Raw genomic sequence first — 25,977 nt, 5'->3', positions numbered from 1 at the left:
ATATTATTTCGAGTTTGTTTTGGGGATGGGAATAGAGATATTAACCAAGTTAATAATACCTAATAACATTCACGAATCTTCATTCATACTCCTTTCGATGTTTTTTTTTTTTTTTTTTTTTATTATTATTAAAATGAATTAGAAGACAGTTTGCAACGACGATTTTTTGCCTCTCACTCCTACAAATTTCCCTCGAAATTCCCATCGCGGATTCTTTTTACCCCGAACTCCAAGATATCTGAAGGGTGATCGTTTTTCAACTTCGTATACAGGAAAATTATTTCCTCGATTCCTTGTATCTGTTTGAAATACACACAGTTCGTATTTTATTTAATCGTAAACACTTTTACAATAACGAGATTTATGTAAGTACCTTGATAACCAAAAATCGTTCCCACAGTACTTGAATTTGATCCGTAAATCCCCGTCGCATCCCTTTTACCTCTCATCCCATGAAAACCCATACGAGCTCGTTTAAAGGATTCGCTACCGCTTTCTACATCTTGAAAATCCGTACTCCTTTTCTCGTAATCAAACGGATTAATCGCATAATCTAAATAATCGTCGAACGTATCTTTCTTATGTTGCAAACCCTGCAAAATTTTCCTAAATCTCTTGAAATTTGCTTATATTTAATATAAACACGATTACGGTATATGGAACGGAATACATACACGATTATACACACGCAGCATCTATTCGTTTACAATATTTAGCAGAAGATAACTAAATGAAATAAAATAAAATAAAATAGAATGAAATAAAACAACATAAAATTTGAATATAAATTCGTTCATTTAAAGCGCGAAAAATTTTATCCATATTTGTTAAATAATCTACTCACTATTTGAAAATCCATAACGTCTCGTTTATCAAGTTCCTCCAACGCATCGAGAATAATTTTTTTACCCCTCGTTCCATAAAATCCCATCGGAGCTCTTTTCTCCCACTCTCTCAGTAATTCGTCCTTCTTATCGAGAATATTTTGATATCCATCCATTGACAATACTCTCTTTCCATAATCTTCCGGATAATCAATCAAGTACACGTCTTTGCTTCTTGAATCCTGGAATCTCGCAGCAGTCTTCTTTTTAATCTCGTCTAAAATCTGCACGTATAGAAAATTTATATATAGGTGATTGCACATCCGTAAAATTCATTACAATATATACGAATAACGAATATTTCTATTCATTTACTCGGTTCAATATTTTATATGATATTTTTTTAAATAAGAGTAAAATCTTCTTCAAACGTTGTGAAAATCCCATCCATTTTCTAATGCAAACTGCTAATGCGATAATAACAAGTAACAGTGATGTAATTTTTTAAAAAAAAAATTCTTCTCACTTTACGATTTTAAAAATTTATTACTTTTATTTGCGAAAAATTATGGAAAATTATTATATGTTGTGAAGATAGAAAAAAAAAACGTTCTTTATGCAAAAATCCTTTCATTCTTGATTGATCTCGAAATTCAAAGTTTGCTTACCTCTTCAAGAGATTTTTTGCCTCTCATTCCTTGAAATCCCATCGGAGCACGTTTGTAATATTCATCGTCGAACGAGGCCTTCTTCCCTCTCATGCCTTGAAAACCCATTGGTGCACGCTTGTTAATGTCCTCAGGAAAAAGTTCATTTTTGACGTCATTGATTATCGAGTTTTTCTTTCCACGCACACCCTGCAGATATACACGCAAGATATACTAGATTGCAACACTCGAATAATCGAAATACCAAGTAAGATTAAATAATTCTGTGATATTTGTAGGATAAGTTTTATATAAATCTTCGTTACCTGAAAACCCATGAGTGCACGTTTGAAAATTCCAAAGTTTTCAGAGTTCAAAGAAGCAGAATTCTTTTTCCCTTGCATCTCTTGATATCCCACAGGGGCACGTTTGTCGAATAAAACATTGTCAGAAAGCGATTCTTCAGCAATTACGAATGTGATTAATACCATTAACAAAAAGGTCGAATGGATGATCATTCTGTAAAAGATCAATTTGTTTATCATATCAGTTTGTTATTTTAATTCAAATTATTGATTATACATTTCCTTGTATGTTTTGATAAATTAATATACTTGGCTGTTGTGTGTTAATTATTGTCCTGATGATTATTATTATTTCAAATATAAAAAAATATAATTTTAAAATACATAAGTATGTAAAATAATTCCTTATAAATATTATTGTATTACGTGTCATGGATATGATTATGGATTTTATATTAATGTCAGCAGTGAATTTGAATGAATTATATTGTTCATTCAAAATTCACACAATATTTCATTCATATTAATTCGTCAAAATATGTATTTTACTTTGCAAAACTTTATTTGTGAAAAACATTTCTTACATAAAAAATGCATTAAAAAAAGTATTCCATTTAATTATAATCTTATTAAACTGATGTTTTATGAATACTAAAGTGAAAAAGAAAATCATGCAATTCCCTTGTCGTAATTTTTATGTGGATTATTATCCAACTCTTTAAATTATTTTATCATCTTTAACGTATATTTTGATATATTGTATTATTTCTTGTCGTTTGATATTAGAATTTAAAAAGTCGATTTAAGACACCAAAATAAATATAAAATTCTTGGTTATTTATTAACTCATAAGCGATTGAAATTTGTATTAAAGCGAGACGAAAATATATATAGTGAAACATCGTCGACGACGTCGCACTCCGTTTCTGCATAAATAGCTAGAATGAAAAAGTATAGTGAAAAATAAATAAATAAGTGTATATAATTATTATCCGAATAAAAAGTCAACGTTAATTTTGCTAAAAGCACCTGTATTATTTTTAGAAGTTATAAAGATGAAAAATCTAAAAACAGGTCACCGGTTCTTGTCTCATTGAAAGCTGTTTCGTTGAAAGAGATGGAAAGTATCAAAGTATCAAATTTAATCAAATATAAAAAATGCAAAAAAGAATTATACACAAAAGGTAAAAATAGAGGACTTTACTTTCAATTTAAATTTATGGATACCCAATCAAACGTGACAATTATAAATATAAAATACTTTCAAAGAATTTAGCATTCAGCGCATAATAATAGTAAACGCCTGATGTGTTCTAATTGAAATTAAAACACTTGTGCATTACGGATAGAGAATGAATTGGCCATCTTCGTTGGAGAATCGTCGGGTACCACAGATATCGCTTTGTAAATTTAAACGATGCGGTAAACCGTGTCGGGTCGTATAGCTTGATTAAAACGCCTCTCGACATTGTACCGCCTCGTAGCACCTCATTGCCTTCGTGCTTTTTTCCGTCATCGCCCCTTCGCGTTTGAAATTTACGGTTTCATTTTGTTTAACTTTGCGAGATCACAACCGGCGTTTGCCCATTTCTCTACGCTTAAACCTGATAATCTTTTGCGAAAAAAAAAGATTCGCAAATTATCTTTAAAAAGAAAAGTAGCGTATTTTTTAATCGTTATCTTCCGAATTCGATATTTATTTATATTATTTTGTCTTACAAAGAAGAAACGTTATAATAGAGTTATAAGATACAAAAAAAAATTGTATATCAAACATCACCATCTTGAAGATTTTCACGGAGCAATATCATTCGTGATGAATCGAATAATTTGAATAATTGAAATAAATTAATAGATAACAAGATACGTTAAATGATTCACTCTCACTATATAAGAATAAAAAAAAACGTTTCCCCCGAAGCATCACGGTGATGGAATTGTATAAAATTTGAATCGATATTCAAGTTTCTTTTATATATATAAACTTGTGTCGTTTGGAAAAAGTTTTGAGCGAAAAATTTGATCGGTGAAAGATTCGATGTTAACGAACACGAACTATTACCGAGTGTCGAGGTCAGCTTGCCGGATGACGCAAAGTAAACGGAGCGAGGATTTACCGACTCGATAAAAAGACCGGTAGGAGGTAGAGGAAAAAGGATAGATTGGCGGGGATTCGAGTAGCGGAAAAACAAGGGAGAAACGTAGCGGTGTCGTAGTAGACCCTAAGCCAGCTTTTCTTCACGGGTCGGTCACTTGTGTAATCGTTGGAAACCAGCCTTCTTTGTATTCCATACTTTATCTTAAAATCGATGATCCGCAAATATACAACAAACTTTTCTTTGTAAATCAAACGTCCATCCGACACTTGGTGAAATTGATCGCGTCACGGACGAAAATAAGAGCGTTAAACGCTTTCTCATTAAGAATATCCAATGTTTCTTAACTTCAGTTTCTCGTCACATCGTTCAATTTTATATGGAAATTAGGTAAAAAGGTTTTTGGTCCTTTGGTTTTAAATTTTCAAGTATTTTTTTTTAAGTTTGAACGAAGTGAATCAATAAAATATAACAACACGATTTAATAACAAATTTTTTAATTCGAATTCAAAGGGTGACTGGATTCAGCTATTCAGGTAAAATTTAATTTCTTAGGTTCGCATGTAAAAAAAATTTTGCAAAAGTTCTTGATTAAAAAAAACTATGAGTTCGTTTACAGGTCCCGGACATGGACTAGTTACTTTACTTATTGAAAGGTTATTTCTTTTTTTCTTTTTTTCCAGCCAAGTTGAAACAAAAATAGCTATGTTCAACGAGCAATTCACAGCTGCGCATCGGGGTTGAATGAGGACGGAACGCGATCGGATGAAATCGAGAGGTGGGCGGATGTGTTGTAATGGATAAAAAATAGAGAAAAGGGTGGGAGAAGACAAGGAAGCAGGTGAAAAATCCATCTGAAACGGACACGAATCGTTTCCTCTTTTGCTCTTCGATAATCAATCTCTCAGTAGTAGCGTAGCAAAAGTGTAAATTTATCAATTGAAACTTTTTTTAAAATTGGACCAAACGACTTGGATATATATATATATTTTTTTTTTGATAAATTAGAAGACAAGACTGGTCAGAATCACGAAGAAAATAGTGAAGATCATTTCTTACAATCTTTTTATTCGAACTTGTGGTAAAAATTTTGGAACGTATTTTGTAGATTTGATAGTTATATGCTATTAAAATCAGTTAATGCAGAAACGAGATATCAAAAAATAGATTTTTTTAGATTTGTTACTAGTTTTGAGAAACTATGATTTTTATCGTTTTTAATTGTTGACGGATCATAGCTGATTTCGATAAAATTTTCAACATGTACATAACTGATATAAATCTGCAAAATGTATATTTTTAATTTTCATGACAAGTTTAAGTAAAAAAATAGTAAATCAATTTTTTCAACTTCTCAAAAAAATTCAAATTACTAGGTTCAATTTTAAAGAAAATTATTTCGTTTTAAAAGAATAGATTTATACTTTTGTCCACTGCTGTGCTCTTCACAATACCATTGATGCAATGAAAAAGTTAAGGATGACCTTTACCTTTACCTTTACCTTTACCTCTAACTCTAACTCAAACTCTATCTTTACTTACACTTCTAGCTTCGTTTCAACAACAATTCAAACACGAGCTTTGTCTTTAAGATTAACTTCAAGTTTACATATTTTCTCGATTCTCTACGCCGTAATAAGAGGGAGAAACTCTCAAAATGATTTGAATGTTATCAAATATTGATCCATGTTGAATAGAAAAAGGAAAGAAAGAAAATTATTGGAAATATGTTTGTTTATTTTTCTTATCCCTGTTTATCCTAAAAATATTACACATATGATGCGGAGAGTGTTAAATAGATTCTTATTTTACAATAAATACTTAATGCAAAATAAATATGATGAAGTAAATAGTTCATACGATTCCATTCCATTCGTGCCAACTTTGGAAGGTTTATGATATATACTTTTCTAAAGTTGTTACCACATCTATATCAATATTATTATTATTATTATCTCCTGCAACGAATGTATTTAATAATTTGTTTTAATGTGAACTTGCTAATTGGATGTCGGAAAATCCAGGGAAAAAAGGGAAACAAATGTTAAATTTCCAATAACCTTTTCAAACTATCGATAATCAGACTCCTGTAAAACAACGAAGCTACTAGTTAATCAAAGTCATTTCTTATTTTTTTATTCCGAATTATATTCGAATCGAGAGATACAAATTACGTAAAAGTAATATATTGCGGTGAGCAATTGCGCACGTTGTCTTCGTTGTGATCCCTGTTCGATAACCTAATTTCAGTGAAAAAAAAAAAAAAAAATCAGCGAATGCAAAATAGCGCATCTGCATATTTCATAAAGGGTTGCGTGATCGCGTGTATTCGTTTCGAGGTGGTACAGTTTGTTCAATTTGTGCTTTGAGTATTTACATCTTAAAAATTTTGCGTTAAAATGGTGGAGCCCTGCTTGAGAAACCGATACCAATCAGAGAGAAAGAGAAAAAGAGGGAATAAAGCTCCCCACCTCTTTAAAGTTAGAGCGAAACTGGAAAAAAGAAAGAAAAGAACGGATTGTGACAAGGCAGAAAATTATGGAGGATTGTTGTTACGTTGAAAAGTGTTGTGTAAGAAATTACAAAGGGATAAAATTGTGTATGCATGGTAATAAAGTCCTTTATCCGTTTTGTACTTGCGATTATTTCGAAATTACGATTATTTTATATTAAACGAATTGTTGTATCCAATAAAAAAAACCGCAGAAGGTAATAATCGTAGCAATTTCGATCGGATATGTTTCAATGAATCTTAGAAGATCTTCTTTTAAACAGGTTATCCTTTCGAAAGTATCATCAATAAAGAGATTTCTTGAATGAACGTCTGGCATGTTTCATTGTAAAACTGTATGACATGCAAATAATGCGGAGAAATGTGAGTTTTTCTTTTTTTAAATATATCTTATCAGTTTCTTTTTTTTTTTTTTTTTTTGAGAAAATTCAAACTAACGTTTTCTCTTTATCATTTATAACTCGTTTGTACAGATAGACAATTCACGTGAATCGTTTAATTTTTTCGTTGAGACATTGTGAAATTCTTAACTATCCTTTTTTATTTTTCTAACCTGAAAACAGAGTTCCATTAATCATCGATAATCACGATATTCGACCAAATTCTCAAGCATTTGTCATGTATAACCAAACATTTGTTCGGTCGAAATAATGAATGTCAAATAAGATGTTTGCCCATGTTACGAATGTAAATAACGGACTCCGAGAAAAAGGGGAAACTGAAGAAATTTGTGAAAACTGAAAACTGAAGGAAGTTAAACTCTAACAAGACACTCGAAACTTTCGAATCACGAAAGATTAAAAAGAACCTTGAAAGTTTTATTTTTCTGAAATTTTAGACGAAGAATAATTTGTATAAATAATTTACTAAAATATTGTGACGATATTTATTATATATATTATTAATAATAATTCAATTGATATTTACATCCATTTTAATTGATAACTTTTCAACGATCCATTATAATTGTTTATATAAAGAAAAAGTAAGATATAAATATTTAGTTTTTATACAAGTTAAAATAATAATTGTTGTTATTATTAATTGATTTTTTGAGAATTCCAGAGATATAGTTTGTTAAAATTTTTAGAAAAAAAAAAAGAGAAAATAAATATTTTCGATTTCGAGATTTCATAAAATCCGAGATGCAAATTTAAAAATTAAATTCCAATTCATTCTTAATTAAAATATATTACTATATAGAATTTACTATATAGAATTCTTAATACAATTTTTCAAATAAGTATTTATAAATTTTATACATCATTTCCTATACGAATAATGTTTTTTTTTTTATAAAATCTATTTACAGTATTGAATTTGTATCGATATCTTTATTTAAAAGAAGAAAGAAAAAAAATTATATAAAACGGAATTATCTAAAATACCTTATTGACCTTTAATGTCTAAATATATTATATTATAAATAAATAAATTATAATTAAAAAATCATATGATAAAAAATATATATGCATATGATCATATACATGCATATGATCAGATCTCTATCTTAATAAAAGTTAACATTAATTGTCAAAAATATTTTTATTAATTAATAATATGTTTTGATTAAAGAAATAAAAAATTGAAAAGCTTTTATCCTGATAAATATAGTAATTAATATATAACCAAATTAATTATAAAATAATTATAATTCTAATAATAAATCATGGTGATAAAACAATTAAACGCATGAATATATATTACATATATTAATTAATACCATCTTTTTAATAACTGAAACAATAATAAATTTAAAACTCATTCAAATTATTCTGATAAATTTAATAATCTTAATATTAAGACATTAAATTTAATTATAGACATGAATAGATATATATGAATAGATATTATTACATTATATTATACATATTAAACAAATATTTGTTAAAATCAACAATTAAAAAGATTAAAACAATTAATCAATTAAAACTCATTCAAAATATTCTGACAAATTTAATAATTTTAATATTAATCATAAATATAATTGCAGATATGAATATGTATCAATAAATATTATTACATTATATTATATATATTAAACAAGTATTTGTCAAAATCAACAATTAAAAAGATTAAAACAATTAAACAATTAAAACTTATTCTGACAAATTTAATAATTTTAATATTAATTATAAGTATAATTATAGACATGAATAGATATGTATGAATAGATATAAGGACATTATCTTTGACTTATGATAATATGTTATTACATTATATTATACTTTGAGATGGTCAAGAAGATCATTAAAAAAAAAAAAAAAAGAAAGAAAGAATACTAATTAAGAATAGAAAATATTTTCTTTTTAACACGAATGAATAATTATAAATATTGTGGAGGTGGCAGCGTGTTTTAAGAAAAGAAAACGAGATATTCTTATTAAAACCATTTCAAAGAAAGTTCGATATCGAAGATGAGAAAAACGATTAAAGCAGAAACGTTGACGTAAAGAAATTTGTAAGATTGGAATATGAAACAGAAATTTTCAGTGAGAAAGGGGATTAAACGAATTTAAGTTGCGGGAAAAGTTCTGAGAAGTTTCCAATTATATTTTTAAAATATAAGACAAATAATTGATAAATATTTTCAACGAGCATATACGCTCAATGATCAAAGTTTTACTTAAAAGAATCGTTTAAGAATGTTTAACTCGAATAATAATTAGAAGGATTTTAAAGAGCAAGAACTTTTTAATGAATCGTTTTAATAATATTTATAAAAAGGAAAAGAATTTTTTATGGATCATTGATATTTAGCCAATAGCAAATTAAAGGATAAAGCAACAAAGTTTATCGACAAAAAAAAATCGGTGAAGAAATTATAAAAGTACATTTTTCTTTCAAGAAAAAGACAAATATGGTAAGTGATTATTATATAAAGTATATATTTATCTAGAAGAATTTTATGGATTTTTAAGTCTTTATGAGTGTATATAAATTACATAAAGCCACTATTATTAAGTAAAATTCGTTTTATTATTCTTATATTTATAATCGAAAATAATATAAATATTAAAATTTTTTATTTATTTGAAATAATAACACATTTTGTTATTTAATTTATTATTTGTTTATAAAGAAAAATATATTTTTCAATTATTGCATTGCATTAATCAATTTATATTTTAAACTGTATTTCTTAATATTATTTACAAGTATAATATTATATAATTGCATGTGCATATATTAAAATTTTAATGTAATTTTCACGATATGCATACAATAAATATATTCGTGACTAATCAGTGTAGCATTGGAATTACTAGTAAATGTAGCATAATTATATAAATATTTTTATTTTATTATTTTTTTCTCTGGAATATGATAGAATACATACAAGGAGAAAATTATTGGAAACCGAAATTCGATTAATTCGTTTCGATATTCGTTTTTTAATCTTACAAATAATCATTTCTCTTATTATATTTTCAATGAAAAACAATTTTAAAATACCCGTTTTTCCTTCTTTAGGTAATTTTACTTAAGAAGATATTAAAAATCGAAGAAAATAAAAAACACTTTATTTCTAATAAAAGTTGATATATTGAAAATCGGTTAGAAAAAGTCAGTTCGGGAGAGAAAAACATTAATAAAACTCGATAAAACTTTAATCTCAAACTTTTTTCTTGTTGTTGACAAAATGCAAAGTTTGAAATATTTGAAAGATATCGATTTATGGGTGTAATATAAATATGAATAATAAATCATTTTTCGTTTTTATCGATATTCAAGCAAAATAAAGATTCAAAAGGGCTATATACCCAAAAAAAAAAAAAAAAAAAAAAAAGGAAACACTGCGATGAAAAAAGAAACTTGCACAAACAATGCGTAAGTGTGACGCAATCGGTGAAGAGTGGAGAAGAAAAAGGAAGAAGATGAGGAAAAGAAGACGAGGAGATGGAGGTGGGAAGAAGAAGAAGAGGAAGAAGAAGAAAAAAGTACCATGCAAACAGATAAACACTCGGCGAGGTGGAAAATGGCTGGGTCGGTTTTGTGAAGGCGGAGCAGAAAAAAAGAGGAACGATGCAAGTGGTATATACATTGGCTTTGTTCTAAAAACGTCGATACCTTTGGTTGTTCCGAGTAACGTTCAAGGTATAACCAATGGTCGTGTAAAACAACCAAGGACGATCTTGATTCGGAGAAGAATGGTCGCGTTGCGGTCGAGATGTTTCCAACTTTTCAATCGCAATACCGGAAACGAGAAGAACGAGGTATATCATTCGTATAAGTAATCGAAGATCCGATAAGAATTCAGATTTCGTGGAAACAGCATTTGAATTGTGCTACGACCGTCCTTGAACAGGACAAATTTTTATTTTTTATTTTCGTTGGATAAATAAATATACCTTTCATATAAAATAAAAGCAAACGAAACTTGATGTCGAAGAAGGATGAACCATTATTTCCTCTCACTTGTTGAACAGTCGATGATCTAAAAATGAATTTATATTTTTCTTTCTTTTGAATGTTTATTCAGAATTCATTGAATTTCTCAAAATGTCATTTAATGGGAATTAATTGCTCCTGTTGCGGTATTAAAGTGAAAAGTTTTTTTTTCAGAACAGCGATGTTTTATCTTAAATAATTATTAGCCTTATCGACCGCCGTAATTATGAGAAAACCAACGCCGCGATAATTCCAACCACCACACATGTTTTTTTTTTTCTCTTTGCGTCCCTAAACCTTGGCATAATTTATTACTCTATTGCCTCTATTTTCCTAGTTGGGTATTTAGCGGTTGCCATTTCTCCAAATTTGTCTAATCTCTTAGAGTCTCTCTCACCCTTTCAAATTAATACGCTCGAGTATCCACCCTCGAGCATCTCGAAATCAGGATTTTTTGTTAACATTCAAATTGCAATAGACTTTTGTGGAACAAACATCTCTGTTCAAGAGTAAACATGTATCTTTCAATACGCTTTCGTTCGAATTTTATTTCAAACAGGCTTGATTAATTGTTAATTTGCAACTAGAGATCAAGAGATCGTTCAGCAAATCTTTCGTGTTATCCAATTATGTTATCCAATTATGTACTTATGATTATTATTACTTGTAATTATAACATGCAATTATCACGAAATCATTATCTGTTTCTAAACTCTTTGAAACGAATAACTATGCTCGTAGAATCGATTTCCACGATTTTGTGCGAAACAGGTGATCGAACGTGTGCAGGATTATGGGCAACCTGTTGCTATTCAAACTTGAATATGTCGAAATTTTCTCGATTTTGTTGTTGCAATAAAAAAGATAAAGAATCTTTTACTATTTTTCTATTTTCTCTGAGAAAATTATTTTCTACAAAACGTGAAATAATTAATCTAAATAAATAATTACAAGTCCTACTCAACAATTACGCATCGAACGATTATGACATAGATAACTATTTGAAATATAAGAAATTTGTACTAACGAAGTCCAAAGGCGTAGCTTATCTTTTTCAATTAACATTTGGAAAATAAAAATATTTTGAACGATTATAAGTGAATGCGTGGTTCGTCGAAAGAACGTAATAAATATAAACGAGCCATTAATACTCTAAAAGAAAGTGGAAGAGACATATAATATTTCGAAGAGATATTGTGCTCGGAGCGAACATAAAGATAAAAATATTTCTCTCTTCTCGTTTCTTATCTCATTCTTATAATAATATCTTTAGCCTACGTTATTGGCAATAATTACAATAATGAACATTGCTTATCACAATACATCTTTTCCCAACGAGACTATTTTCAATGATAGTCGAAGTCGAAAATATGGAAAGGCAACGTTGTTACTGTTGATGCTAGCAGAAGCACAACTTTCCACCCCTTGGGCTTCTGCGAAGTAACCAAGCTAATCGAATAAACGACAGATTGCATGCTAAATTGCAAAATCATCGCGTAAGACGAGTTAGTGCTTCGGTGTTTGTTCAATTATGTTTCTTCCAGTGTTAAATAACCAGGTATCCGATTACTTATTTTAACGCCTTCTCCTTCAAGGCTGTAATAATTATCAGAGTAATTACTCGATCATCGCTCACCGACTTTTTTCCTTCTCTTGCTTCCCTGGCAGAATAATCTTTATTTTATTTCAAGAGGTTGCTAATTCGTCGCATTGAAATAACGCGAGTATAATTTGAATATACGAAAAAACATTTCAGAAATCGAACAATTAATCTCGATGAAACCAATACGCTTGTAATAATACTGGTGTTTATAAAATTATAAGGAAGATTGTAAAACTTAAACGTATATGAGCATTAAAAGTAATTTTCTATGTTAAATATGCTTAATTAATAATAGGAAAATAATAAAATTTTATGCTCACGTATTATTCGTTATTGTTTGCAAATAAATTGCAAATAAATTGCAATAGAAATTAAATATTGCGATAGTGGTGAAAAGATACGCGATAAATGCGTATATGAGTCCAATTGAGGAGCTTTTCGGATTATGGATATTTCTCGAGATATTGTAATATCTTTTTCCGAGTATTATGATTTTATAATCCGCGAACTATATACGCTTCCAATATTTTATACGATTCGCTGAGATAGAAAAAAAAAAAAATTAAACGAAATTTTCCTTTTTCTCGATTTAATATTTTTCAAATTACATAATTACGAAAAAAGATAACGTTAAAGAAATTTTTATTTTTATCGATAGAAAAATTATTCTCGATTTTTATTTTAACTCGAGTATGAATCAAACATGGAACTTTGAATTTGGATAAAAGAATTATATTTATTCAACATTTCGATTAACAAATCAATAAATATCGTGCTTTTAAGTACACCCACATGCGCATGCAATTTAAAACCTTTTAAAGAATAACCGCGAGTAAGATAACACGTGAGCATAAGTCTACCGCAATTTCATCTAAAAACTTTATCTTGTTTCTGAAACTTTCAATAAAAGTGTCGATAACTATTCCCGGGAGAAACGGCGACGCCAATGGCTTTTGTATCATCGAAGATTCTTCGATTTATTACCAATTCCTTTTCACAAAAGTTTAATTTACATCCGTTTCCTTCTTTTGTTTTGATTAGAATTATTTGCTTTCGAATAAAGAAAATGCTTTTTCTAATAAAATTTTTTCTATTTAACACGCATTTCGATTCGAATCATTTTTTTTTTTTTGTTCATTCTGAATTTTCATTTCCTTTAAAATTTTGTTTTAAATACAATTATACATTTTAAAATTACCAATTATTAGTAAAATTATAGAATAATTTAAAAATGTTTTCTCTTTTTTAAAATACTTTTTCATTTGGGAAAAAATTTATGGTTAGAACACTATTTTATTGGTTAACAATTTTAGACGCAGATGATAAAAAATAGATTTTTGATATTTCATAACTTGTTATAATATAAATATATAATTTAAAACGTTACGAAATAAAATGTTTTCTAGGTTAAACTAGAAAGAATCTGTTTATAACGATATGAGAAACGAAATGGTTTGCATTTAAATGATCAATGCAATTTTAAAGTCTCATATTACTCGCATTTTGCGCTATTACAATTTTATAACTTCGAATCATCACGCATCAACTGATATTCATTCGCTGAAGCTATTGAATTATTATTATACACCGTGTCTAGTTTATTTTGAACCGTTTAAACATGAATAATATAAATTAATAAAATGAAAATACCAAAAAATAAAATATGAAAAATCTGAATAAAATGAACAAAAACGTTTCAAACATTGTTTTATATTATGCAGTAAATTTTGTTATATACTGAATAAAGTGAATAAAGTTATATTGTATCGATTCAAATTTTAAAAAGTGCAACCATACAATTTTTATTGCACTAATCGATCCAGCTTGTTAAAAAGTATTAAATTATTTAATAAAAAAATTTGAATGATGTTTTAAACAGATATTATAATTTGTAAAACTTACCATACGAAAGACAAGAATTATAATATCAATATCATGTTGCTTGACTTTTATATGCCAAGTTTTCGACTTATAACATTTCCCAACGAAAGAAATTTTCTAGAATCGAAGATTTACCAATAGTTTGATACTTTTTTCTACGAAATTAATCAATTATAAATTCATAAAAATTATTGATATTTTCACACAATCTCTTCATATACGAAACGATTTTTTGTCTGAAATATATTTTTTTCGTATTTTTCGAAATATTTGAGCGGTTCGGGATAAAACGGATACATTGATTAGAAACATCGGATGTACGTATATTTATCGACATTTCACGCGATATATGAATGTTGACAAGCGTTACTTACCACCGGATTCGTTTCACTTGTACCGTTCCTCGTAATTACTCGAGGTATTAATTATTAATCAGAGCAGATTGTCGCGCGTTGTCTTTCGTATCGATTACGTGTTTAGTGATCATGTTTGGAGAAACATCTAAAGATTGAAGGAATTGCTTCGATCGACATTTTTGTAGTTGGTTTTAAGAGTCGAGAGTAGAGAGTTGATTATTTGTGCACGAATTTTTCTAAAATTTTTTTAGATAAACGCAGTTATTAAAATGGAAATGAAAATGAAAATATGATATTTATGTATTATGTATACCTGTTATTTGAAAAAAGGAAAATTTATTTTTATTAGGAAATCGTTGATTGTAAAATTTATATTGTATTATCAAATTTTTATTAAATAATTAATTTTTTTAAATCGAAATAATATATAAATATTAATTTATGAATTTTTATTGCTTTTTTTGTGGCGAAAAAGAATGATAAAAGAAATATAAAAAAAAAATTTTCATTCATTAGATCACCTATTTTATTTTGGTTAGTAAAGGAAGAAATTGTAAATAGTAATTTTATACAAGTTAGGATTTCGAGAAATAAGAAAGTAATGAAAATTATATATGTAAATAATAAAAGGAAAATTCAAAGAAAATTCGAACGTGAAATTTTTATTTGAAAATTTTTTTAAAAATATTTCCCAAATTAATCATATGCGTAGAAATTCATAATTGTAATAAAATAATTCACATTCAATTTCAGATCTAACAATTATACAGCAGAAATTATATCTTTATACAATTTTGTGTCTCATGAGGAAATTGAATAATTTTACTTGTACCTTTGGTAGATTTCAATTTAAATTAAAAATGTCAGATATATTCTTGATTTTGATTTTGATTCATTTCAAAAAATAAATTCTTATTTTTTATGCATTTCTTATATCTTTTTACTTGTATGAGTTAAAGAAGACGATTCTTATCTCATAAATATAAATCTATTTCGTGATGTGATAGACTATGGGCATTTAAATCATCAGATTAACTCTTTTAGATTAGTTTTCCTGGAATTATGTGAAAACAAAAGTGAACAGCAATAAGAGGGCAAAATTAATAAAAATATGCAAAATAACTAATATAAAGGTATATAATATAAAACTAACACAACACACAATGCAAGTAAAGACATCAGAAACAAGATTAATAAAATAAAGTAGCAATGAACAAGTTAAAATTTGGGGAAAAAAGAGAAGGATTGTCATTTTTAACACCTTTTTCAGCAAATAAAAGAAGATAGAAATATACGAAATTCCTTTCATATATTTAGAATTTCTTTTTTTAAAAATAAATAAAAAAACAAGTGTATAAAAATTCATATGACAGTTACATATGACTTTCTTTGATTCAAAATGATAAATAATATCAGTAAATCAAATATACAGATCAAACAACTGATAAAATTAAAGTTATTCCGTTTCTTCTCTTGGGACATCCTGTATATATAAAACTTTTATCATATATACATACATATATTTCTATCATAAAAGAACGATAAAAGTTTTCTTCTATTTTATTTCTATTTATTTTTCAAAATTATTACATGCATATATATTTTAAATTCAGATTCAAAAATACCAAATAGATATTCAAAATACCTATTCAAAAAAAGCAATATTGTTAATGTGACATATTAACATACAAAAAAGTAATAATTGCTGTAGAAAAATTACACTCGTTTTTATTAAGGCAAGTTAAAAAGCAGGGTATAAATAAATCAGAGTTTGTAATAAATCGTAATAAAGCTCCAGTAATTATAAAATGTATATTATTTATTGTAAACACAAAATGGCATAGAATTATACCAGTGGTAGTTTGTTGTTGGTTTTGAAATGACGTGAACTAACGGCAACCAATTATAAATTCTTGAAATAATGCACAACCCAACTGGGGATTTTTAAATTCTGAACAATTCTGATTACAGATTTTAAAATGATGTAGTAGACTTCAGGACTGTGCAAAAATTTAATAGGCACGCATATAATTAATTATTATTACTTATATCACGTCACATTTTTTTTTTTAATCGATATATAACCAAAACTTCTCCTTTATCGAATTATCGAAATGAACTAATTCGAGGGAAAATGATTCCCTTTCGCAGTTATACGAAATTTATGAAATAGAGAGAATTTAATATACTTGATATATAGAGACGTATCCCCCTCCCCCCTTCTTCCTCCTCTCCTTTCTTGTTTTATTTTTGAAAGGAAAAATATTTTACGCGTAATTATGATCGCTATTAATTGGTATTTGGATGCCGCTGTTGTATCGCATATCACGTATCGTACGAATTACAAGATTCTGTGATTTCAAAGGAATTCCCTATCGCGTTGAATATCAAACCATCAAATATTGTTGGGATCGAAACATCCAAATGATATTTGAGATAAGTGTAATAAAATTTCATAAAAAATAAATAAAAACAAAAATATATTCGTGTAACGTAGTGCTTTTTTATAAAAAGATTTTTATATATCTGATAAATAGATTATCGAAATTAACTGTTGATATAATAACTTTGTATAAAATTATAAAATAAATTAAGATACTAATTAATTTTGTTACATTACGTACATGTATGAGATATTTTAACTAAAATATTTTCTTTATTTTTATACATAATAATATATTTAGAATATTTATATAAAAAATTGTGATATAAAATTTTACAATCTTTTCATATAAATATAAAAATTCCAAAATTATTATATGTTTTAATTAAAAATAGTTTTAAAAGAGCACAAAGCGAGAAAAACATTCTTTCTGTATTCGTTACGATTTTAGGATTTTTTCAAAATTATTAATATTTTACATTGTATAATTAATATCATATAATTCAAGTTTAATATAAATCTTGAAATGATGCCAGAAATGTAATCGTTACAAAAAAAAGAAATTTAGATATTTCCTGTTTAATTGAGATATGCTCTATAATCAAAAATTAAAAAGCAAAATCAAATTGAAAAAGAATTACATCACGTATGAATAATGAATTTCCTGATAAACTAATAAGTTATAAATAATAAAAGATTCTTTTACTCAAAATATTGTTGTAACACGTACAGCTCCATCATATTTGAAAGAACTTTGTCATAGGTATCGGTATCAAATGTCTTCTCTCTGACTGAAAAATAACTTGCTAAACAAATTATGACATACCGTTGGTCATTATTTGTGTTCCACTGACAGTTTATATTCCCACTCAACTTTATTTTCTGCTTTATTTCCGCCACTTTCTACGTTTTCTTAATTATAATATTTCTTTGTCTTAAGATAAAGTTATAATTAAAAATAATAAAAAATAAGTAAATTTTAATTAAACCGTATGTTATTATCTCGATTGAATTCGCCACACACGTACAATTGCTTATTAAACGACGATAAACAACAAAGAGTGGTAGAAAGAACGAGATAACAGGTTGTTGTCCCCCACTCTCTTATCGATAATCTCTATTCGTTTGTGACATGGACAAATGTAAAAAGTCACAGCCGAGGGATTCGTGTCATCTGTACGTGCTTGAGAAGAATAAATTTGCTGGAAGATGGCTCTTCTCTTTATATATATATATATGCATGTACATCCTTGTAACATTTGTATGAAACATTCACGTATTAAATAACTGTATATGTTTTTTCTTTTTTTTTTATATACGACCTATGAGGTGCCATGATACAACGTGCTTTGTTTCGCAATGTTTTTAATCCAAACGGTTTTCTTCTCTCAAATCTCTTCTCTGGCGGCACATTTAAATGATAGATATTCCGAAATTCTTCTTTTTGGCAAATCCATATAGATAAATATAATACGAGCACAACGATAAATAAAGAAGTAAAGTGTTTAAAAATAAATATATATTTTTCGTGAATAATTTCTTTTCGTTATTATTAACGTATCAAGTGTATTCTGTAACGAAAAGTACGGAAACTTATCTATTCCGCTATTTCTCGAAACTCCAAGAAAAATATTTAATGAAGCACTATCTCTTAACAAGATGTGAGAATATTGTTTGAAGCGGCTGAGTGCTTTATGGTGTATTGCATAAATATTATCATTGAAAAGAGCTACAATTTACACGTATGTAGAAAATATGTAACAATTCCATCGCAGGAGAATACAATAGATATTAATGTTTCTTTTTTGTCAAATAATATTTACGTTTTGAATTATTGTTTAGAGAATTTTCGCAAACTCAGTTCCAGAAAATACTTTGAATTCGATTCTGAGAATGTTTTAAAGGATTTTAATGGATCAACACATAACAAAAGTTGATTTCTTCGCGATTCTTCATGATTGAGGACTGATTTTGCAAACTGGTTTTCGATAACGATTCTTTTAATTTTCCAACGATAGGAAAACGATGTCAGAGCGTTTCGTTTAGCTCGCATACGTACAATTCAATCTGAGTGAGATTAAAAAAAGATTTGTTTACCTTTTAAAAACAAGTTAAAGCGAACGAAAAAATCAATTTTTCCTACAAAGAAACGGGGAAGAAAAATTTTATATTAAGAGTGAGAATAGGTAAACAATTTCTATAAACGGAATACATTGTTAAAAAGAATTATTAAAAATTTACATATTGCATACACAAAACGTACATTTCGACGTTTCATAAGAAGAATATGTTCAACTAATTTTTTAATAATCATATATAATATTAATTGCAATTTTTGATATAATCATTATAAATAACTTGTATAAAATAAAAATGTATAATATCAATCTAATTGTTAAATTATTTTAAAATTACATCACAAGATATAACAAAATAACACAAACACAGTCCAAATGGGGTTTGAAATAACTCAACCATTGTCCAAAGATAAGGAATACAGCATCAAACTTTCTTATACATATGAAATGTGTAAATCTGTAAATAACGTGTTTAAAATACTTTCGTTGAAATACGAATAATATTTATTAAATACATTCGCATTCGTTTCGTTAAATTCAGAAACTGACTTTAACAGGTTGATATTAAATAACAAAAAGGGGATTATCATTTTGAAAAATATATTATCGAAATATAACGTGTTCAACGCAATTATTAAAAACAATATTTATACGTGTAACAACCTTTTTTTAATATATCACGTACACAATACGTGTAACAATTATAGTGCAATTAGTTTTTTGTTAATTAAATGAAACGATATAGATACTGCTTTTTCGATTCTCTATTTATTTCAACGGTATCCAATTACAAATGGATTAGCAGCCGATTAACCAGCAATGAGAAAACTCGCAGTTTAGCAAGACTATGGGGTTAAGAGTTTTGAAACTATATTTACTCCGAGCCTAGTTGATCATCGATTTAAAGTGTAAATTCGAAACGAGTTTTCGATCGACCAATGAAAACTCTTAAAGAACGTTTTCAACTTTGAATACAATTATAATAAATACGCGTAAAAGAAACGAGGAGGTTTCTATTTTCCTTTCTTTTTTGTTAATGTATCTACTTTTTCTATTTTTCAATTTATTTATTTATTTCCTTTGAAATTCAACGAGGTTATATCCACAGATACGATCTTCGCATGTTTTGCACGTCATATCTCGTAAAGTTCATCATAAACATCCTTCGTTCGAGTCTCTACATTTTGATAAGTATATTGAACTTTCAGATTTTGCTTTTTTTTTATATATATATACAAATATCTTCCAAAATATTTCAAATTTCAAATCGATCAATTTTCTCCAACGATACGATAAACTTAACGTACCACGATTCTTTATAGAATTATTAAAATAGAAAATATTGGAAAAAAGAAGAAAAACAAAATCCCTCGGTATACTGAATCTTTTCAGTATGTTTTGAGTTAAATCGGATCAAATAAAAGTTGAGTAAACAGGGAATAATAAAAATAATATTTGCTGTATAATTGATTCGTCTGATTCATAATATTATATATTATTATAAGGTTATATGATTTATTACAGTTCAAATTTTGAAATGTGAAATAATGAGTAATGTGAATAAATAACTTTGAACACGCATTGTTGTTTAAGTGGTGCAAGTCGATGTAAAGTCAGTCCGAATAACGATTCCCTTGATTAAATCTATAAGTGTAATTAGCAGATTAATAATTCAATGTTAATAGAAGAGGAGGGACAAATTAATGGTATAAAATAAAGATGATGATAATTAACTTTTGTTTGTATCGTATAAAAGTTTTAATTAAAAACTATATCTTCGGCATTATCGCCAGATCATTATCTATTTAATGTGACTTTGCATACCTGTTAAAGAGATCATTTTATATCTTGCTCGAAAATATGCATATAAAGTTTATTAATAATTTATATTTCTTATATTTTTTTGTATTATTAAAAATTTGCATTATTAAAAAAGATAAAAATAATAATAATAACAAATAAAAGAAAGAAGAAATCGCGTGTCATGTTTCAATACATTTAAATTCGTTGTTTCAACAAAGAACGTTGAATGATCTGTCAACAACAATTTATTATTAAAAAATATACGCTTTTATAAATCATCTTATTTATTTTATTTTGAGATCTTGCTCTTTACTGCCTTTAAAAGCAATAATTATAAATTTTAAGGCAAAGTTGAAATACGAGTTGGCTGAAAGTATTTTAAAAAATACAGGTTTGATTGCACAATTTATTTCATAAATTAAGGTTGTAGGACCAGAAATATACGTTTTTTGCATAGATTTCCCTTAAAATATGCGTATATCGAGGAAAGAAAAGATAGACGAAATAAATGAAGAGAAAAATGCACATACGTAGCCGTAAATTTAAAGGTTTTTATATACGTTATGTACATGCACATTGATATGCAGTATGCAGTGAGTCGAAGATTAAACACGAAGATATATATATATATGAAAAAAAGACAAACAAACAAAGAAAATAACGAGTGAAAAGGGAATAAAGGAAAAGAGTCAGGGAAAATATAGGGCAGTCCTCCATTTTGTACAGAAACAAAATCATGTTTTTTAATCACAAATGAGAAAGAAATTTGAAAGAAATTTCGTCTCTCAGCTTGATCGATAGCAAATATAAAATTGTTCTTGTGCGCTTACATTTTTCTTTTACAGCCGGATATTGAAGAAAATGAAGGCAAAATGAATGGTGAAACGTAAATGAAACGTAACAGTGAATGAAAACGACAAAGAGACATAGCGAACGAAGAAATGAATTATCAATCGGAGACGAGAAGAAATCATGTATTCACTGCACACGTCACACCAACTTTCCTCGCCTTTCCAAGCGATTCGAAGAAGAAGAAAAACAAAGCGATCGATAAGAGGAAAACGTCTAAGTGTTAAATACGGTATTATACGCGTATAGAAAAATGAGGAAATACTGATATTGTATGCGTTAAGAAAAGTATATATATATATATATTTAAATTATGCGCATTAATTAACCATATAGGTGTTTCGCATGTTTTTACCTCGTAATAAACTTTTTCCTGGTCGATGTTAATCATTGAAATATAGATATATGCACAATACGACATCGTTTGTCCGTCACACTGTTTTGCTATTCTATTTAGCTTACCGTGTCATTTCATCCGTTAAAGCTCAAATTTTTTTAAATTAAAATATTAAATTTCTTTTTTATGATTATACATTTTTATAATTGTATACAAATAATGATAAAAACAAATATGTCATATACTTATATATTTTAACATAAGGCAATTTTAAAGAGCAAGCTTCTTTTTTTCATTAAATTTTCATCAAATATTAAATTTTATTTAAACTAAATAATAATAAAAATGTAATGTATCTAAATAATATAAAAGCTAAATATTTTAATTGTAAGACATTGTGATTCTTGAATTTGTAAAAATCTCTGGCAAAAATAAAGAATAAATTATTAAATACCAGATGTGTCTGCATATATCATAAGGAATTATGAGCGTATCTACCAATTCATTTCGTATTTCTCAACTTGAAATTAGCTATAATTGTAAATACGATAAATACTAAATTCAAAGCATTTGTACTGAAATAAACTGTGCATGGTGAAATTGATTTTATCTGATATCCTAGAAGCAAGAGGAAGAGTTGTTAGTTCAAGTGATATAATCAGTGTAAGTTTCCAATATGGTGATCGTTTAACTAATAAGAATATCGTGTTCAAGCATCAATGATCGATCTGTCAAAGTTTGTTATTCGATCATATCTAAAAATGATAATTTTGATAAAGAGAATAGCAAATCTGTATATATATATACATATTCGAAATTTATATCGTCTGAGACCAAGAAGTAAATTTTAAATATATCGGTAAATTAAAATGATTAATACTAGTTCTCGTCAATTTTTATGTATTTTTTTATTAATTTTTATGCGATTGTATTTTTTAACTTTAATAATTTTTTATTAAATTCATATCGTATTATATCATTTTGTTAAAGATGTTATACATAAAAGATGAATATAATTTGTAAATTTTGTAATAATTTTTAATATTAAAGTACGAAATTAATATTTTAAATCAAAATTTCATTAAAAAAATTGAAAGTGAAAATTTTATGATAATAGATACATACTGAAATATACATCTAGTTTCATTTCAAAGTAATTTCCGCCCCACTTTTCTTTCTTATTATTGCATTCATATTTAAACAGGATGTTCAAGACAAATATTTCATGAAATCGTTAATTATCATTTTTTAGATAATATTTTTAATATTGTATACATGAAATTAAACATATAAATTCTTAAATTATTAAGTTTAAATTATAAAATCTTATTAGAATCAATTGGTACCAATTTTATGTGATAAAAAAAATGTAATATTTTATAAATTAAGCTTATTCTTTATAGGATTTTTTTTAACTTTCTACTATTCCACTATTTAACTCTTCGTCTATTCTATCTATAGTTTATCGTGATTAAATTAAAACAATACATGCAAACTATATTAAAACTATGGATACTAGTTGGATATTAAATTTAGAAATCGTTTGAGATTTCATTGTTTCATAAGATGGAGTTTCAAGAAAGTAATCAACAGCCGATATTTGTCCAACATTAATGGCTGGAAAAACATGGAAAAACGTTTTAATAATAATTTTCCAATGTTATAACTATATTGTTCCTTTCGTCTTAAACCTTGAAATAGATTAGTCAAGTTACTCGAAACCAATTTAATTTCAAACAACTCGACTTTCCTTGTCCGCATTAATTCCTTATATTTTTATTTATTTATTTATTGCGATATGCAATTATTATTTTCTATCTTTTTATTATTTCTAAAACTGTTAAAATTTTGCTTTTTTGCTTCATTTCTGATAAATTAATATGTAATTATTTTTCATTAGAAATTAATATTTTAATATTTGTTAATAATTCGATCGAAACTTAGTATTTAAAATTAGAAAAAACTTCGTTTGAAGTTTTAAAGAATGTTTGAAATCAGATAAAATAAGTTCAATAAAATAAATTCACATTAATCGAGTTGTTTGAAATTGTTTGAAGCAAATAAATTTGACAAATGTAAATTGCCAAAAATGGAAGAAAAAATTGAAAAAATATTTTAAATTAAATAATTCATATGTATTCAAGTTATTCAATTTTTTTTTTAAATTCAAGTAATTTCATTCTAATCTGAACAAAGCTTTTTCCTGACAAATTTATAATAAATAATATATTTTATGTTACATTTAAAGATCGAATATTTTTTAAATTCAACGTATTTATTCTAAGCCTGTTCCTTTATAAAAAATAACGACATAAATTAGCAAAAATATTTGTTTTTTTTTCTTTAAAAATTTCAATACATTTAAATATAAATTTATTATTCTCTTTTTTGGGATTATTGTCTTAATTTTAGATTTAAGATGATATATTATTCAAATGAAATATTGAATTGATCTTTTTCTAAATGAAAAAGAATATATAAAATTTGATAATGTTGAATTTGAATTTTTATAAATATTGTTTCTAAAATAATTTATTAAATATTCGTCAGTAACTCTTCCTAATTTTCTATAAAACTTTTCATTCTTGTTTTTTTTTTTTACATTATTATTTTTTACATACGTATGTGCAGATATTTTTCTAAAAGTATGGACCAACTTTAACTCTGGCTTTCTGATAAAGGTTGACCGCATACCTTGAAGGGTTTACGAATGGTACTGAAAGAAGTATACTAAACAAGATACAAAAAAAAATGCAAACATCAAGAAAAAAAGGATAAAAAATATTAATATTAACGTGATACGATGTTTTATAGTATATTCTGAACTTTTGAAACTTCTTATTTAATTAAAAGTTGATATACATACTACGTATTTCTTGCGTTCATTGCGATTCAAATGGGTTTCAAACTTTGTCAAAAGTATGAAAATATCGACTGTTTAATAATCGTGTAAGAAAGAAGAAAAAAGGAAGAAATGAAAAATTGAAAATCGCAATTATTCAATTCGTTTAAATATTACACAAATATAATGAGTGACATGACAAATTTTCCATTATAAATAAACGATAATTGATGGGTGAAAGTATAAACAATTTTATTTTTTTACCTTCGTAAATAAATGCAAGGATGTCCTTGTTGACGTAGATAACGGTTACTCGTCGTCGATTAGCTCGAAATAAAGATTCCTCCTTCCGAATCTTAGAAGAAGAGAGGTGAGCAGAGGGTGATTCAAAGTTGAGACCCGCTCTACGTGACGGACAACGATGTACTGACGCTCCGCGTGCTTCACCTTTACATAGGCAGGCGTAGTGACGTCACGGATCTGGGGGGACCAATGAGAAAACGAAGCTTGCTCCACCATTGGGGATAGAGATCTAACCCGTACCCCTTTTGTTGCAAATATCTCAACTTGTAGCTATCTCGAATACGTAATGTTTGGGTAACCACCGATTTCCTCTTTGTACTTTTCCTCTTCTTTATCCGCTTTTTATTCTTTCTTTCTTTTTTTTTTTTTGGTCTACTTTGTATTTTTAACGACATTATCAATGAAAAGCTGCCCCATTCTTGAATTCTCTTATACGATTGAATTAATTGAACTAATATTATTAATGGAATTTTTCATTTAATAAACAAAAAGATTGTTTGAAAAAGAATGTTTTATAATTTGTTGCAATATTATTACTTGTTTAATGATTAATTATATATAAGGATTAGGATTGATTGAAGAATCGGGAAGAGTTAAATTAATTAATTATTTAATAAAATATTTAAGATTTAATTACATCAAGAAACTTGTTTTGATATTCAACAATATTCTTCTAGAACTTTGTGTTTCTTCGTATTAACCATGGGTTCGCGGACATATTGGATATCAAGTAATGGAGTTTTCTTACTATGCAATTGTCTTTTAT

General features: G+C 27.0%; 1 protein-coding gene across 1 annotated transcript; it reads right to left on the bottom strand.

Moving 5' to 3' along the window:
- Positions 1-100: 100 nt before the first annotated feature.
- LOC107998479 (tachykinins) lies at positions 101-25,347 on the bottom strand. The gene is made up of 6 exons (XM_017057784.3): positions 25,173-25,347; positions 1,798-1,990; positions 1,493-1,681; positions 845-1,108; positions 374-593; positions 101-299 (listed from the first exon to the last, which is right to left on the bottom strand). The coding sequence occupies exons 2-6, from the start codon at positions 1,987-1,989 to the stop codon at positions 139-141; spliced, it is 1,026 nt and encodes a 341-aa protein (XP_016913273.1). The 5' UTR covers position 1,990; positions 25,173-25,347; the 3' UTR covers positions 101-138.
- Positions 25,348-25,977: the final 630 nt, after the last annotated feature.

This window comes from Apis cerana, linkage group LG7 (assembly GCF_029169275.1).
Source record: "Apis cerana isolate GH-2021 linkage group LG7, AcerK_1.0, whole genome shotgun sequence".
In the NCBI taxonomy this organism is placed as follows: domain Eukaryota; kingdom Metazoa; phylum Arthropoda; class Insecta; order Hymenoptera; family Apidae; genus Apis; species Apis cerana.
The sequence above is the reverse complement of the archived record's forward strand: the minus strand, read 5'-3'. Positions and strand labels throughout refer to the sequence as shown.